The 19,174-nt window shown below is 36.2% G+C and overlaps 1 protein-coding gene and 1 non-coding gene across 10 annotated transcripts in view; both read right to left on the reverse strand.

The window, feature by feature from the left end:
- The window catches only part of Dcaf6 (DDB1 and CUL4 associated factor 6), a 108,987-nt gene that overhangs the window by 51,260 nt on the left and 38,553 nt on the right, over positions 1–19,174 (reverse strand). For all 9 annotated transcript variants that reach the window (XM_047521492.1, XM_047521491.1, XM_047521488.1 and 6 more), the window contains 5 exons: positions 17,916–18,051; positions 15,619–15,833; positions 9,852–9,945; positions 8,184–8,303; positions 7,412–7,672 (listed from right to left, as the gene is read on the reverse strand). In XM_047521492.1, coding sequence (XP_047377448.1) covers positions 7,412–7,672; positions 8,184–8,303; positions 9,852–9,945; positions 15,619–15,833; positions 17,916–18,051 — 826 coding nt within the window. The remainder of the gene's footprint in view (positions 1–7,411; positions 7,673–8,183; positions 8,304–9,851; positions 9,946–15,618; positions 15,834–17,915; positions 18,052–19,174) is intronic.
- Positions 12,604–12,679, reverse strand: Trnaa-cgc (transfer RNA alanine (anticodon CGC)). The gene has a single exon. It is a non-coding gene; the product is annotated as a tRNA-Ala (tRNA).

Below are 19,174 nucleotides of genomic sequence, written 5' to 3' on the forward strand. Positions count from 1 at the left end.
TAGGAGGGGCTGTCATCTGTCCCTGGTCCCTGGGAAAGGCTTCTCTTATTAGGTGTCTTGAACAAAGACCTCAGGATGTGAGGGAGTGACCCACACAGATACCTAGAGAAGAGCGTGCCAAGCGGAACAGAGCAAGGGCAATGCTCGGGGAGGAGCTCGTCGAGATGTAAGATATATTTTAAAGGTAAAAGCAAGAGAATTTGTTGAAAGTTTAGATACAGAATGGTCCCAATGCTTCTGGTCTAAGCAACTGGAAAAGAGTTATCCTTTATTGCAGTGAGGAACAATGAAGAATGAACAATGGTGGCAGGGAGAAGAGAGAACTAAAACAGATCCAAGGGGACAGACGAAGACTGGCTCTCACAGGAGAAAGCGATCCAGTGTCACTGGTGACGTCACTGTAAGCTCCCAGGAGCACTGATGCTGGAAGAGGTCTACAAAGTGAACATCGATGCTGACGAAGAGGAAGGGCATGAAGAAGAGCCTGACCGAGGGCTGGAGAACTGAGTGACCAGAGTTCTGTAGGATAAGCGAAGACAAGTGTGTCAAGAGGATGGAGCACACAGTTGTATCACATGCTGGTAATGCACTGGAAAAAGACACTGAACTCTAGATTTTGCAACATGTAAGTAATAATGACATTGAACAGAGCTGTTTCAGCGTAATAATATGGGCCAGAACCAGAGTGCAGCAGGTTCAAGAGGACCGGGAGGTAATGAAGCAGAGATACAAAGCACACGTACTCTTGGTAGAAGTCTGGTTGGTAGGGAAAGAGAAATTAGATGATTGTTGGTGGGGAAAGGGAGTCAAGAGAGGTTCCTGTGTTTTAATTTGGGAGACAATATGCATGTTTATGTTCTAATGGAAAATGTTTAATTGGGGGGAGGAGAAAAGTTAATGCATAAAAAGTGAGCCACTGCAGGAAAGAGGTTCTGGAGTAGACCAAAGGAGATGGACTCCAGGGGTAAGAGGAGGAACTGGCTTTGGAGCTGTGCATAAACAACTTCATCAGCTATAACCACATATGGGTAAAGGTGTTTATAGTTGTAGATCATGTAGAATTTCTCTCAGTGATGGCAAATTATACAAACTACTAAATAACTCTCAGCCTCTCGTATACAGATTGTAAGGGTGAAAATTCTGTTTTACTGCTTAACATATCAACCATGCCAGAGACACTAACCTCTTATCACTGTTGCCACCGCCCACGGCAACAGTCGCGCGGATATTGTTACCGCCTGCAGCAACAATTGCGCGGGTATTTATCGGAGGTGGACTGGAAACTAACTACTTCTACTATCTTTCTTTAGTGGGTTGCTTTCTTGCTTGTTTGCTTGTTCCCTAGCTTATAGAGGAAGTTTTAGAAGAAGAGAGAGAGAGGTAGAAAAGGCTTTGCTTAAAGGAAAATCTTTGCTTATCGGAGAGGCTACACTTTCAGAGATCTGTATCTTAGAGTCCTGCATCCTGCAAACTAAAGGTGCGTGCTATCAGAGGTGCTTCTTCTGTGATCTGCCATCTGCCTTCTGCGATCTATCAGAGGTGTTGCTTAACCTGCGTTCTGCCGTCATTCAGAGGCGCTACTTAGCCCTCCACCCAGAGATCTATCAGAGGTGCTGCTTATCCCCCGCCCAGAGATCTAGAGGTGTGGCTTATCCAGTTATCCCTGGTGCTTCCTATAGATGTGTCTTATATACCTAAGGCAGCCAAGCAGCTTAGGATTAGCACAATTGAGGCACGCCCCTCGTTACCAATCAAGAAAGAATGAGGAATATCTGTTGACCTCTAGCACAAAGGAGACATCAACTAATCAGGCAAAAGTAGATCACACCGTGTTAGCATTAGTTATTGCGCCACCTCTTGGCTGAACGCCAGTCGCCATCTTAGGGTTACCCAAACATGTCTTCTGCACACTGTGGTCATTATTATAAATAATTTTATTCAACTGGTTAATGGGTAGTTAATATTTCATAAAATATTCAAGTATCATCATTGTCTCTCATTGTTAGTTCTTGCAACTGGGCACAGCTGCCTCCTCTACATTTCTATATAGGTACTATGTTTACAGTCAGTGTAACAGTAATGACTTTAGTAACATAATATAAAGCATTATTATATAGCCATAAGGTTCATCATTTTACCCTTCGAAAGAAATCTACCATAATAAGGGAATATTAACTTATCTGTGAAATTCTTCCAAATACCAAAAACAGCAAAAAATCACAAAAAATTCATCCAATTTCACTGGAGTTCCAAACCCTCTCTCATGAGCTGCCAAGATATTTTATGAGGGTAGATGCCTCCATCCTAGAAACACTTAGTGATATGGCAAATAAACAGCAGGTTCCAGGTACACGTACTGATGCACTATACCTTGAAAAACCAAGATTTAGTTATGATAATCTTAGGAACCATTTATTGTTTCCAGTGCTGTTTCTGTCTATTTTTAAGGCTGATTGGTGGTTTTCTTCTCCCTTAGGTTATTATTTTTTTTTTAAATGAGGCTAGGAAAAGAAGTCACCAGTTAACTAAATAAACAGTATGCCTAGCAGCTTAAGACATACAAATACAAATTATATCCTTTTAAAAAGGTACACACATGGAGCTAGGATTGTGGCTCAGTGGTAGAGTGCTTGCTTGGCATGTGTGAAGCACTGGGTTCGATTCTCAGCACCACATATAAATAAAATAAAGGTTAATCAACATAAAAAATGTACACACAAATATACATAATATGTAAATACATATAATATTTAGAAAATTTGTATTTGTTTGGTTTTGGCGTGGGGGATGGAACCCAGGAGTGCTTTATCACTGAGTTACATCCCCAGTCTTTTTATTTTGAAATAGGATATTGCTAAGTTGCTCAGGCCAGCCTGGAATGTCGCTGAAATTATAGGAGGATGCCACCACGAGCTGGACAGAGCATCAGTTTCTGTTAACATAAAACCAAACTAAAAAATTAATACAACGGATATTTTAGATTGAATTTTAAAGACAATGAGAGAAACTAAGGAAGCACCAGGAACTGCTACAAGAAGTCTGCGCTCCCACTCCCGAACCTTCTAACCCTGCTTTTGTTTCCTTCTGAAAGACTCCAAGCTTATTCTCCCTAATAACTTAAGTTTACTCGGATAAGAGAAAAATAAAGTACCTCTTGATTCTAACTTCACATCATGCCTTTATTATCTATAGGACAAACTCAATCACCTGGACAAACTCAATTTTGTACTGATATCCTTACCCAATCTAAAGTTACTGTTTTCTATGATCCTATTCCTTAAATAAGTTAAGATGAAACCAAAGGAAAATATTAAGCTATAACATACCAGAAAGACTGTTTCATTTAGTACTCTCTCCAAAGAAGCTTCTTAACATGGGAAAATTTTACAAATAAGCCATTAAACGAAAACATTTCCAGGCTTAGTTTCAGAAATAACACAGAGAGGATAGGCATTACTGAGAAAATAAAATATTCTAGACTTAATATGAGATCCTTTTCATAAATAAATTATGAAGACTTCATTTTAATGTCTGGGGTTATAGCTCAGTGGTAGAGCACTTGCCTAGCAGTTATGAGGCACTGGGTTCGATCCTCAGCCCCACATATAAATAAATAAAGGTATTTTGTCCATCTAAACTAAAAAACTATTTTTTAAAAATACACTTTAAAAAGCAATCTTTGGTTAAATTTTCAAAAAAATATTAGGTACAAGAATCAAAATGAATAATTAAATTCTGGTCTATGTATACAGAACATGGTTTCCACTGATCTGACATTTAAATTAAAATAATTTTCAAGAATATAAAAAATAAAGAGGAAAAGAAGGAAAGGACTGATTCAGATTTCACTTATTAAAATTTCTATTCATTTTCCTAATTTAACTCCCAAAACTAGTCTCTCTCTCTTCTAGATGTTCTATTCCTCAGATCATGAATTTTTTTGTACTTTCCCCTCATTGGTGGCTTATTTTTTATTCCACCTATATTTCTATTATCCCAAGTTACTCATTTATTTATTCAGTCACATGATTTGAGGCTTGTACTAGGGATTGAATCTAGGGGTGCTAACCACTAAGCTACATCCCCAATCCTTTTTATTTTAAGACCAGGTCTCTCTACATTGCTTAGGGCCTTGCCCAATTGCGATGCTGGTCTCAAATTTGTGATTCTCCTGTCTAGGTCTCCCAAAACACTAGGATTACAGGCATGCACCACCACATTATTTTTTAAAAATTATTTTTTAAAATTATTTCTGTAAATTACCTTAAAATATATTTGGAACAAGGTTAAGAAAAATTATCTACACAGTCTTATATAGACTAGGCAGTGAGGGCAGATAATGGATCCCAAATGATAACTGGATCCCTGAACACAGCATCTCTCACTCATCAAAATAACACTGAATATACTACACCAGTTTAAAGGTAACTAAATGTCTCACAATATCATTAGAGGATGGTTATTTTTGCAGGAGTTGGGGGGAACACACTCAAAAGATTAGAGATGAGACAATGTCCCTGTTTGCCTGAGAGCATATTCCAGTAAAAGAAATAGACAAACCAATGAAAATGGAAAAAAAAAAAAAAAAAAAAAGTACTTTTCAGGAAATAAACAGGGTAGTAGAAAAGAGTGTAAAAGTTTGAGAGAGTAGAAAAGTACTCTATCTAGGATAGTTATGAAAGACCTCTCTTGGGTACCAATTGAGCTGAGACCTAAGGAAAATAGAGGTTGGCCATGTGATAAGTTATAGGGTAGGCTTTCCAGGTACAGAGAACAGTAAGAATGGAACAAAATGTTCATCATGGACTGGGAAAGTGGAATCAGATGAAGGTCATGCAGGTCATTGTAGGTCCACAACAAGGAGTTTGGTGGGTTTAACACAGCAGTTAGAATCTGAACAACATTTTAAAATACTCATTCTGGCTGCTCCATGGATAATAACATACAGAAACAAAGTAGATGCCAAAGAGACCAATTAGGAGATCAGAAATGATGATGAAAGGAAAGGAAGTAAAACTATTTCATAAACAGAACCAATAGGACCTGCTGATTAACTGGGTATGACACAGAAAGGAAAGGAAACAATCACTAACTCATGGGTTATTAAAATAAGCAAACAAGTAGTATAATTTAGCCATAAGAGAACTAAGATGGAACTGATTAGGTATAAAGAGAGGGTAGGAGGCTGAATAAAGTTTCAGTTGAACAGATTAAATTAAATTTAAGATGTCTAAACATAATCAAAAAGAAATGTTACAAACAACAGTTGCACATGGGAGGCTGGAACTCAAGGTGTAAGATCAGATTGTTGTTATAACTGTGGAACATTGATATCTATGGAGAACGATATAATCACCTAGGAATAGAGTACATAGAAAAGACAAGAGAGCCAGGACTGAGAGGTCCAACTACACAAGACACTCGGACTCCAACCCAGTCACAACTAATCACCAGTAAAACAGGCAAATGTGGTGTCATCAATGACAAGGAGGAGACAGACTTTTAAATGAAACTGTATCAAATAAAATCTATGAAGATACTAACAGAGACATGTCTTCTAAAAAGAGTGGATCTTTCACCGAAAGGAGACAAGAGCAGGTTTGTGGTCAAAAGGAAGAATTCAGCAGGAAAGGAAATAATGATGTGAAAGGAGGAAAGTCCTTGAGAAACTGGAAAAGGATGGGCGCTGCATCAGTTAGCATTTGACAGGAATAGATACATTTCTTCCAAAACGTGTTTCTGCTTCTACCACAGACAATGGGATACAGATTTTGGAAAGTTGGGAGATTTAATAGTAGGAAAATGAGTGCTTTTCTTTTCATTGTAAATGAAAAGCTGCTAGCTGAGGGCGGGGCACGGATGGAGGGAGTGCTAAGTCTGAGCAATGTGAAGGGGAAGACAGTCTTGTATAGTTGGACAGCAACAGCGTAGACTCTTCCGACCCCACCTCAGGGGACACCCTCTGAAACTGGTCATGACTTTCTTCACCATCGCGATTGAGTTGTAGACTAAGAAAAGCAGAAAATCAGGGTTCAAGCACTGTGGAGGTGTGCCTGGCCATTTTTCACACTGTCCCTTCCCTTCACTAATAAAAATGAGAAAGGAAATGCAAGAAAATGAAGGAAATGAAGGAAAGACAACCATTTACATGAAGATTCTTCATGTAAATACTATCACTTTAAAATTTTTTGCTTCTACCAATTTACCTGCTTTGGGAAACAAAACTTTTAACTCCTTTTGCCCTACCTCTCAAATCCAACAAAATACTGTATTTGCCCTTAAGTTGAAATGTTGTGTCAATCAAAACTTGAAAAAACTGATTTTGTAGGTCAGCTTTAGCTTTTATCATTATAAAATGTACATACTGCTAACAGTTATGTAATTGACTTGGCTTCTATTCCCATAGAAACTGAAAATGAATTGCTAAAAATGAGATATACTGAAAAAATAGTGCTTAATTTAAAACATCCCATATATGGTGAACTGGCATCAGTGTCTAGAGAAGCAAAAATAAAGTGACAGCTTGGCAGTGAAGCTGTTAGGAATTTTTTTAGGTTTCAGCTTGGAATGCCAGCTGTATCTGGTGCTAATGCTTTAGGTTCAATATCAAGTAAAATTATTCCTTAGGAAAACCTTGGGGGGGAATAATAAACTTCTATTGGTTATTATAATTACATGTATTTAGTTAAAATGTCAACTAAACCATACACATATCTACTAAAAATTACTATTATATATATTGTACATTCCATAGTTGGGAGAAAAAAACGTTGAAACATACTTAGAAAAAATGGTATTTTAACACTTCAGGAATGAATTTATTTTCAATAGCATCAAGTGTCAAGAAAATAAGAATTTAGTAAAATAATTACTTTTCACATAAATGTATTGGAGAAACAATTCTTTTTGTTTGTAAGTGTATTATGTTATCGGCAAGAGACCACATCCAATACACCACAGAGAGCATTCTGAAAGTATTTCATGATGTGAGGAAAAAAATAATCAAGAATATAAATCCAACGGAACTAATAACAATGAGCTACATTTTTACTATCTGCTTAATATACATACACAATCAAGTAAATCTAGAAAGATGTTTTGGTATATAATGGTTTGTAAAATAATCTTTAAGTCAAGTGCATTCAACTATGTCAAAACACTACCTGTTGGTACATATTATTTTTAAAACTGTTCTGTATAAACTAAAGATTCCTGCTATGTGTTAAAATTCATACAAGTTAGGCACACTTGAATTTTGTGTTTGGTCACATGTTCATATATTGCATGTCACTTTGATCATTTATTCCAGAAAGAAGTTGGTGTGATTTAGCATCTTTCAAAACAACCTATAATGTTTCCATTATCAGAAATCAAGATGAACAACAGCCTACTTGAAGAGTAACATCCTCACCAGACTGATGATGGGTATGGTGTCCAGATGCCTCAACAGACTGCCTCTGTTCACTGTCTGGAGATGACAGCAAAGAAGTAGAATGAGGGCTTTCTGTGGAAGAGGATGTTGAATGAACCTGAGCGGACACAGCAGAGGACGTAGAAGGTTGAAGAAAGTGTTCAGCTGGAGTATCTACATCCATTGCAGTTTCACCCACTTCCAAATCAGGACTTGAGGGGACCGTAGGAAGAGTTGAAACATCTGACTGACTTGTTCCACCTTCAAAAAACATGTTAGTGCAAAACTCAAATTTTAAATGCTTTAATAAACAATAATTCCAAAACGATGCATTCACGAAACATACACACACCTGAAAGCAAATACAAATTTATAATTTTAGAATACCAGAACAGTCACTGTGGTGTGGTTCACTTGACCAAATAAGTTTAATTGAGAGAGGGAAAAAAAAAATCTATCCACAACATATTCTTGTTAAACAATCAATCTTTTCAATTATACAAAAATTTGCTCATAGAATTTTGCACATTTCTATTCTCAAAGTGCATTTTAAAAGGGTTTAAAAATGGGGAATCTCAGACTCTTTACTGTTTTTGTTTTGTTTTGTGAGATAAATAAAAAAAAGGTTAGATTTAGTGTAAGTGGAACAGACAAACCATACAAGCTTTGTGGTTACTATAGGTATAAAACAGTATCATTTAGATGACACTAATAAACAGTTTTCATAAACAGCTTTTGCCAGTTTTCTGATGACTTTAATAAGAAAAATTACCTCTCGGTCGAGATCTTCCTCGTCCTCTATTGCTCTGTGCAACTTCACTTGCTTCTTCAAACCATCTTGATAGCATATCAGACATTCTCTGCATCAGTGATACATTGGGACTCTGTTCTCCTATTAGATCATATATCTTATCAGGGACTTTGGTAATGAGTCAGGACCTTTTATTAACGCAAAAACCTAGATTTGAAGACTTTAAAATGCAAGCAATTTTAAAAAATCAACTTACCTACGTAAATTATAGGTATACTGAAAAATCCATTAAAGCTCTCACTGCATTTTAAACCACTGTATGAATGACTTTCCCCCTGTATGGAAAGATCCTTTTTTTATTTGCAAGTGAAAAAGGAGGTGAGGGAAGAACCAAAATACCTTCTGGTTCCAGCTGATTTCCAATATCTGGAATTTGCTTTCAGTGAAAAAATAGAGTCTGCATCTCTTTCATCTTTCCCATCCTTAGGTACCTCCACGTCTCCCACCCTTATCCTAACCTCCATCTTTAAGTCTAAGAGTGCCCAGTTAGAAAGGGCTCATAAGTTCTAAGTTAAACAGATTGAAAAATGGCATTTCCTCTTACTAGAGCATTATCATCAAACACAGACAACAACTGGAATTGGGCTTTTGTATGAATTTTCCTAAATCTAAATTTTCATCATTTTATAAGCAAATTCCAGATATTTAAAATTAGCTGAAACAGGAAGTATTGTGCCTCTGCCTTTACTCCTTTCCCTGTCAAATAACCAAGCCTTCTTAGGGACATTTTAAAACTGACAGTATGACATCAAATTTAGAATATGACAACTCTGGTCTACAATCAAGTCATTTAACATGGAAATCAATTGTTCTTAAATTTTCTGTGGATTCAGACTTCTACACTTTATATTATACAGTTTCACTTTTAAATATGTATTATAAAATAATATCAACGATAATATATTGAAGAATATGCTTTTGATCATGAAAAAGTTTTTTAAGTCAGAGTAATATTTTGGCTACAATTAATACAATAGTCTCGGGTTAATTCTAAAGTGAGTCATCATTTTTTGTTTTTGATACTGGAAATTATAAGTATTTTAACACTGAGCTATATTCCCACCCTCACAGCCCCACTTTGGAAACAGGGTCTTGCTAAGTTGCCAAGTCTGCCTCAGCCTCCCCAACTCACTGGAATTACAGGTATGTGCCACTGTGCCCTGCTCTAAAGTATTCCATCTTAAATCTCCCAAGGCAGTCTCATGCACTAGTGAAAGACACTTGATAGAAAACAGGAAGGGAGGGAGGGAGGGAATACTCCTATAGAACTCTCAGATTAAAATTTAAGTTTCCATTTGTCTTTATATCTAAAAGAAAGTAAAAACTGGAAATACCCAATGTTCTAAGGGCAATGGGTACTTTTATACTTTAAGTAAAAATACAAATTAATGCATCAATTTTTGAAAGTAATTTGATAACTATCTAAATTAAATGTTCTAATCCAGTACCCTCAGTCATTCTACTTCTAGGAATTTATTCTAAGATAGATCTACACAAGTGTACCAAGAGAGATGTACAAGGAAGTTCATTGCAGCATCCTTTATAATAGTGATAAAATTGGAACTGAATTAAAATATTATCTTTAAAATACCATATACCCCCGCAAAAAGCTGACCCAAGTATAGTTACCATCTCGTTCTCGTTCACTCTCAGGCCTTGCTCTGGGCCCTGTATCTGACCAGTCACCACGAAGTCTCAAGCGCTTAACTGGTGGTTGTCGCAACTAAAGATAAGGATAGGTAGATTCTTTGTAAGTCTAAAAGAAAACTCCTCTGCTCTGGATTACACCTGCACCCCTGTGCTGACAATCAAACCCAGGGCCTTGTGCATGATAGGCACATGCTTACCACTGAGCTGCATGCCCCACCCTCAATTCATAAAGCAAACTTTAAGTCTAACAGATTATTGCCATCACCCTACCTTCTCTAATCAGTATGGAAATGAGATGCTAGATCGAAATGAGACCCTGATACAAAGGTCCCATAAGTCTTTAGCAGTACTCATAGTGGTAGATATCCAGCGATGCTGACAGTCTATACTAAATTTCTTCAACCCGAAGTCTGAAGGTAACTTTGAAATCACGTATGTGTGATTTCTACTCCTGCCTCCCTCACCTGGCTGACAAGAGGAAGTGAACCACAGTCTCAGTTCTGCACTGAGTCTGGGTAAAGCGCCTGCACACCTAATGACAGCCGCTACTGTTTTCACTTAGTATTGACAACTTACTCTCCAGTTCCTCTAGCATCTATTCCAAAGATTTTTCACTTTCCTCAAACTTTCTACTCCAATGTGCTGCCCTCAATTTTGGCTAATAACTTTTCCTTCTACTTCAGGGACAAAAAAAAATAAATTGAAAGCCTTGTAGAAATACATCTATTTCCTTAGCTGAAGTCTATTTGTTTATCCTAACTACGTCAAACATTTTTCAAGGTTAGGATCAAGTACTCTGTTCAAGTCTAATCTCTCCACTTGTGCTTTTTATTTCATTTCTTCGAATCCTCAAGCCCACTTAAACACTTATCCTCTCTATTCTACATCTGTATATATTTACTTTCACCTTATTCTCTCATATATGCTCAAAGTTATTTTTAATATATAAAAACCCCCTCAATTTTATATTTCTCTCCAGCTACGGTCCTTTTTCATGCTTTTATCTCTACTCTGAAGCTTCCTGAGAAAAGTCTACATTCACTTCATCTACCATCCCCTCCTCAATACACTGCAGTCCATGTTTCCACTGATTTCTCCTCTTTCCATCTTTACATTGATTTCACTCTACTAAGGTCACCAATGAAGATCAATGATAAAAATGATCAATAACATGATTAATAAGTCAAATGGCACCTTTAAGTGATTATCTAACACACCTGAACACTCCTTTAATTCTTACATTTATAGTGTAACACAATTCACATGCCATAATGTTCATCCTTTGATAAAGTATACAATTCAGAATGTATATTCACAAAGGTGTGCAACTATCGACACTACCTAATTCCAGAACACCTTCATCAACCCAGAAAGGAACTTTATGCCCCTTAGCAGCCAGTCCACACCAGTCCCTCCAACTCAGTTCCTGAACACTGCTAATCTACTGTCTCCTTCTATGGATTTGTGTATTCTGGACACGTCACATAATCGGAATCACACCATGTGTGGTCTTATGTACCTGGCTTCTTTCACTTAGCATAATGTTTCCAAGGTTTATTGACATAATGGCACCCATCAATATTTCATTGCTTTTTATAGCTGAAAAACAGTCCATCTTATAACACAATTGTTTGCCCATTCAACAGTTGATAAGACCAGTTACTGATATTTCCACTTAATGGCTATTATGAATAATGCTGCCACTATCCATGAATAATAAATAATCAGTAAATGGATATGTATGTGGATAACTCATTAATTTTTGAGGTACTACTAAACTTTTCCAAAGCAGCTCCCCTATTTCACATTTCTATCAGTAGAGTATGAGGGTTCCAACCTCTCCCCTCCTCAATAACTTGTTATTGTCTAGCCTTTCTTTTTTTAACTTTAGCCATCTTGGTATATGTGAAGTGATACCCCACTCTAGTTTTGATAGGCATTTCCTTGATGATTAGCATTGCTGAGTATCTCAGTATGTGCTCACTGGCCACTGTATCTTCCCTGGGAAAAAGTCTATTTAAATTGTTTACAAATTTTTTTGAACTTCTTTATACACTCTGGATACTACACTCTAACCAGATTTCTAATTTAAAAATATTTTCTCCCATTCTGTGGGCTACTCTATTTTTATTTTATTCTTTTAAATAACAGTCAAGGGCTGGAGATGTAGCTCAGTCATAGAGCACTTGTCTAGTATGTGTTGAGCCCTGATATAATCCTTAGCAACAAGAAAAATAAACAAATAAATAACAATAACATTCACTGATTCCCACCCCCTCAAAATTAAGCAGATTTTATTTTAAAACTTAGTGACAGCTTAGCTGTAAATTTTCTGATTTCTCCTAGAAACCATACCAAGCAATAAGAACAGGGGGCAGGGGGGAATTGTTACCATTCCCAGCAAATGAGACAGAAGAAAGCACATCCCACAAATTCTACCTCATGTGGAAGTATGGGAAAGAACTACTGAAAAACCACAAAATCTACACAGAATGCCACAAGGTAGATCTAGAACAGAGCAATCAGTGTGGCAACTGTCCAAAATCGCAAACAATTATTCCCAAAAGAAGGCCTCACCCTTTTTAAGAACTATAGTATAACATGCAAATAAGGAACAACTGCTATAATTTATTTTTTTATGTGAAATAACCCGGACAAGAATACTGCAAATGGCACAGCATTTATTCAGCCAGTCAATAAATTTTTTTTTTTTTTTTTTTTTTTTTTTTTTTTTCAGTACTGGGGATTGAACCCAGGGCCTTGTGCTTGCGAGGCAAACACTCTACCAACTGAGCTATATCCCCAGACCAATAAATATTTTTGATCACCTTTTATGTACCACTCTAGATATTAAAAAATGTACTGTTCTAGATCTTGGAAAGAGTACTATTCCAGATACTCAAAAAGAACAACAAATAAAACAGAAAAATTCCCATTGTCACAGAATTCGCACTCCTACAGAGCAGACTAAACGTGCAATGGAAAGATAACACACACACACACAGTGGTGTTATGGAGGAAAGTGAGGCAGAAGGCAGACAGTATGGCAGAGTAAAAGTTTATGATATTAAATAGGGTGGTTGGGCCTTTTACCAAGAAGATGGTAGCAGCACAGACCTCATGAACATAGGGAGGAAAAACCCAGGTATGAGGGAAGGAGCATTTCAGGGAGAGCAAATACCAATGTCTGAAGGCTTAAGCACATTCAGCCTGTTTGTGCTAAGTAGGTGGACATGCAGTGGCTAGAGTCGAGAGCAACAAGAGCAAGAGTGTGAACCTTTAATATTTGGTCTTAGTCTTAAAGGACCTCAGCTTGGCTTGGCTGGGAGATGTGGAGCCAGGACCACAAGGGTCAAAGAAGGAAGACTGGGTAGAAAGCCACACAAATACTAGAGGAGAGAGATACTCATGCCTCTGATCATAGCAGTAGTGTGGTCAGGATGGTAAGCAGTAGTCCTTCTGGGATATATTATTAGAGAAAGCTACAGATAACAGGAGAAAAACAGAGAACAGATTCAAAACAAAAGTTCAGTCATAGGGTGGTAAAAGCAGGGAAATGTCAAAAAGATACTGGAAGGAAAAAAGAGGAAGACAATAAAAAGAAAAAAATGCAAAAGTAAAGAAAACAAATACAAAAAAAAAAAAAAAAGAATGTACCAAAGAAAGGGGAAAAAATGAAATTATTAGAAGGCATGAGGAAATAATGAGGCCCCTACAAATTAAGAAATACACAAATATATGGAAACATAAGGAAAAAAATCATAAATTATTATTCATGCTCTAGAACTGCTTAAGCTTTACTAATGTTTTCAATCATTTTTGCCCTTGTTCTTCTTATATAGAAAATAGTACTTACACATACAATTTTATTATTTAAGTTTTATAATTCAATTTCTTTATGTATTTATTTACATCCACACTTCCATGGGGTTAACAAACTCCTTGAGTGTGGGGCCATGTCTGTGCGGTCCTCCTTAATTCTCTGGAGTTGAATGTAGGACTCTGTGTATATAGTAGGTACCCAACAAACCTTCAATGAGTTAAGAACAGATGGGCTGAACACTGCTGTCAGGTTTTACTACAAAATACTATTTACAAAATTAGGCATTAAGAGGAAGGATCATTAATTTTGTCTGTATATACCTCTTAATTATTTGCTTTGTTATAAGCATGATTGGGTTTTATAAATTTACTCCTATTTTACAATTATTTTTCTTGTTTAGTTAATTCAACAAAGAATACTAAGAAAAACATGCTGAGGAAAGATACCTGCTCATGACTCAGTACCACTCACTCTGATGACACGAGTCTTGGGCCAAGGACTCTGGCAGCCAAACCTGTCGGCCTCTCACAGGCCTGTGCACCTCCAACTTGTCCACCATCTTAGAGGTGCAAAGCAGACCGGAACTTACCCACATCCTGCAAGCGGGGGTTACAAGCAGCGACAGAGTGGCAGGGCAGAGTCTGTGTTTTCAACAGTCTGATGGATACCTTTCATTAGCCCTCAGACCCTCCTTCTTTGTCAACTTTCTAATCCACACAACACACTCATATATTTAAAATTCTAAAATAGATTTATAAAGTAATCCTATTTTTTCTAATTTTATAAATTATAAAACTGAGTTTAGTTTTGCATTTCATAGGAATTACAAAACTGCTGTTTAGTAACCTTTAAAAAATGTTCCTAATTGGCACTGCCACAATACCTAAGTCACGAATAATTAATAAAAATCAATTTTCATTTCAAAAGACATTTAAGCCCAAGAACAGGATGAATACAGAAGACATTATAAGATACAAAAGACAAAGTGAAAAACATGTTAGGGAAAGAAGTTTAACAAGGTTAAAGCAAACAATTTTTCTACATCTGCATGCTGTCAAAAATGTATTATTCTAATTTTCCATGTTTATAAACAGGAAAATTGTTAACTATTTTATAGTCACTTCAGTGATGATAATTCAATTCATTTACACCCCTTTTAAATGTATGTGCCTACTTTCACTTAACATGCTCAGGTTTATTTATAAAATGTACCTAGGGATAATACCCTATGTCTAGTGCATAACTGCGAAAGAGAGGTACCACTCCAGAAGAAGGGGACTGCTGTCCACACATGCATGGCGGATGGTCCTGGATAGAACTTCTGGTGGTACACAGATGTAACACTGAATTTCTGGAATTTTATCATATCATTTCCTATTATTTTAACTGCTTTTTCTTCAAGTGTTAGAACTACTGATCTTTGTTGCTGCTGTTGTACATCTACAAAGCTAGAAAAACATTTTGCTAGTATTCCCCCCCCCCTTTTTTTTAAACAATACTAGGGAATGAACCCAAGAGCATTCTACCACTGAGCTATAATCCCAGCCCTTTTTGTTTTTATTTTGAGAAAGAGTCTCAATAAGCTGTCCAGGCTAACTTCCTACTCCCAAGTCACCGGGATGACAGGTATGCAAGCAACACCCTTCCTGGCTTAAATATTTTCTTTAAAAAAAAAAAGATATCATAATACTTTCCTCCAGAGTCACCTTCTCATTCATTAGCCCCTGTTCTTTCAGGTAGGTTTTCTGTCCTTGTTGCCTAAACCAGATGCACCTTGTAAGTGATTCATGTATGTGATCCATGTATGTATATATGTATGTATGTATGTATGTGTGTGTGTATGTACTTGGCCTTCAGGCCCCAGAAATCACTGAATTAATACTTTCTTAACTGAATAAAGATAATGGTTTTGAAGAAACCTACCTCTTCACGTCTCTCTTCTGCAGAAGGAGTTTTAAGTTCTCGTGCTGTATCATCTTTTGGGTCAAAAAGATATATGTAGTCTGAAGAATAACTAACAAGAATCTCTTGACCATCTTCACTGTAACACAGAGATGTCACTCGGCAGGACTTATTATTAAGATGGGAAGGGATGAAACGGGCAGCCATTCCAGTAGTCCCTCGACCTGCATAATTCCCTGAGTAAGAAAAGTGGTGTTATCTAAAACAATTTTTTTTCTTAAAGAAAAATATTCTTAAAATTCTTTACCTGAATTATGGAGTATGTGATTTACTGTAGCAATATAAATCTAAATTATCACATTCAATATCTAGGTTTATTCTTCAAGAGTTCATAACAAAAAAGACTACCATAAAGATTATGTATCTACGAAAAAATTAATGCTTTGTTTAAAGATCAGTTATTTAATAAATTTGTTGCACTAAGTCATCTTCCAATATTCCCCTCAAACTAAAACAATATAATTTCTACAACAGGAAAATTACTTTCCTACAGTAGCATATTAAGTAACCTATGATTCCATTTTTAACAACTCTAGTAGCCTTTAATATAATTCAGTATAACAGGGAGGTACAACTGGTACTTTGTGTCCTAGAGGTCCAGTAACACTCAATTCTAAATCTCTCACAAAGTTGTGTAATCCTGCACAAAGAAGTGCTGTCCTATTCAAAACTGTCAGTTGTTTCCCATCTGTTAAGAACAACAATTAAGCCTATGATTTCATATTCCATTACTACTGTGCCTACCCACACTGTCAGGACTTCTCAATCACAGTTCAAAAAAGGGAAGATCTCATCTAGGGTTCCCATTTCCATAATCCATGTCCACCAATACTGACACTGTTGGGCTGACACAGTCCCACTGCCACCAAAACCTGTCAACATGAAACTTCTTCTTATGGGGTACATTCACCTTCCGGGAGTATTTAATGGAGCCAACAAACAAACAAACCCAAATAAATCTGCCCAGGATGTTAAAACAATCAATCAATCAATCAAAACAAAAACAAAAAAATGACATTGTTGGTTTTAAGGACATCTTAATTTAATTAAGGACATCTTAATTTTTCACAATATAAAACGTGAATGTATATGTATGTGTGTGTATTTGATACTCATGTTTATGTGTATACATGCTTAGGAGTAATTGTGGCCTTCATTGAGAAAATGCTAATGGAAATTAGCTTTCAATTATTCATGCCAGAAGTGGTCTGATCTCATGCTGGTTGAGGAGAAAGAGAACAGGATTAAATCAGGTTCAAACCCAATACTGCAGCATCACTAACAGTACTTTAAACTAAGTAGGCAAAAATATATGCTATCCAATAATAAATACCCAAGTCACTCGTCTTTCTTTTACACAACCATGTTTACCATTATCCTCTTAACCAAAAAAACAGCAGTCCCCCTAAAATTCATGTTTACCCAGAACCTCAGAATATGATCTTACTTGGAAACAGGGTCCTAGCTGATGTGATTAGATGAGATGAAATCATACTGGATTAGATAGACCCTAAATTCAATATGTCATAAGAAGAGGGAAACCTGGACAGAGCAGAGAATAGCGTACAAAGATGGAAACTTAAGACTGAAGTAATATACCCAACAAACTAAGCAATACCAAGAACTGGCGTCAATCACCAGAATCTAGGAGGAAGAGGCATCAATAGATTTTTCCTCAGTCTCCAGCAGAAAATAAACCTGAGACATCTTGACTCGATGTCCAGACTCCAAAAATGTAACAGAATAAATTTCTTTTGAAAAACTCATTTTGTGGTTACTTATTATGGCATTTTGGGGAAAATAATACACCAGTGTTAGGATATTTTTTATTCTATTCTTTTTTTTTTTTTTGGTACCGGGGATTAAACTCAGGGACACTGGACCACTGAGCCACATTCTCAGCCCTGTTTTGTGGTTTATTTAGAGATAGGGTCTCACTGAGTTGCTTAGAGCCTTGCTTTTGCTAAGGCTAGCTTTGAACTCGAGATCCTCCTGCCTCAGCCTCCCGAGTCACTGGAGTTAGTTACAGGCGTGCAACACTGCACCTGGCTAGGATATTTTTTAAATGACAAACTAAAAGTATCATCCCAACAGGGTCTTAAAAACTTGATGATATACTTTATTTTAAATACAATAATGTATATTACTTAAATATGTTGTATTTCTTGAAAATTTATAACAAAAAAAATTTTTAATGGAAAATGTCAAAGATTTGTTCTTTGAACTGACAGTCCCATATATTCTTATTATCCCCCTACCTGTGGCTCTTGTGCCCAGCATTCGTCGATCATATATTCGAACTGAGCTATCAGAACAACCAACAGCAAGATAATATGGCACTGGTGGACAAATAGCTACAGATGTAGCAGCACGTCGACAGTTAATTAAAATGTCCTAAAAAGAAGACAATAATCAAAACAAACAGCTGTACAGTAATAATGATACCGTATTTAAAACATTTTTACCCTTAAATAAGAAAATAACCTTCCACAGAAATTATAATAAAGCCAGCAAAGCAAAAAGGGGAAAACAACAACATATGGTTTTCTTTTAATGTACTTCTTAGGTTTCTATTAAAATTACTGCTAAAACATTCATCCGATATGAAACCAAAAGAAATATACTCAGTCAGTATTCCTTTTTAACAATCTATCAATCTAAAAACCCTGTTTTTCTTTAGTTTGACAATCCCAAAACTGACTTCTACAATATTGTAGAAACAATCAAAATAGTAACACATAGAAACTATAAACTTAGATTTTAAAAAACTATCAATATTTGAGTAATACAAAATGAATTCTGAAGAGGGCTAATTAAAATTAGCCCAAATATACAAAACCCTAAACAATGACATCAGGTCATCATCTGCTACAAAGAGAATAATTCAAGAAATGTACATTACTACAATTTAAACCCTCTTTTCAAAATTTAGCTATATTTCATATGATAAAAACAAAGTACTTATCTGAAGTACCTGCTAAACATTCTTATACTCATGAACAACAAACCTCTTTAGAAATGTAAAATATTCATACACTTCTACCTGAGTAATGGGTGGCTAAGTCATTAATACCATTAGAAATGCCTTATCCGATTGGTCCACTTGACAGTAAAAGTGGAAGTCTGATCTGCCTCTGTCTGATAAGTATTCATAATTACATGATACACATAATACTTTAAATATAACTAACTGCTAACAAAATACAACAAAATACTCTGAACTGATTTTAAATTTCTATAGTTCTCTTAAGTGGTAAAATCTTTTCTCCATACCAGTTGATAAACAAAGTGGCACATGAACACTTACAAACCCCTCAACAGACAGATCTTACTATAAAGTAACTACTTATATCTATAGATGCAGTAGAAACTATAAGTGATACCACTTGGGCTGGGGGTGTAGCTCAGTGGTAGAGCACTAGCCTAGCATGTGTGAGGCTTGCCTAGCACTAGATTCCATCCTCCGCACCACATAAAAATAAATATTATTTTAAAATTTATTTTTATTGTAAACAAA

The sequence above is a fragment of the Sciurus carolinensis genome, chromosome 12 (assembly GCF_902686445.1).
Source record: "Sciurus carolinensis chromosome 12, mSciCar1.2, whole genome shotgun sequence".
Taxonomy (NCBI): Eukaryota; Metazoa; Chordata; class Mammalia; order Rodentia; family Sciuridae; genus Sciurus; species Sciurus carolinensis.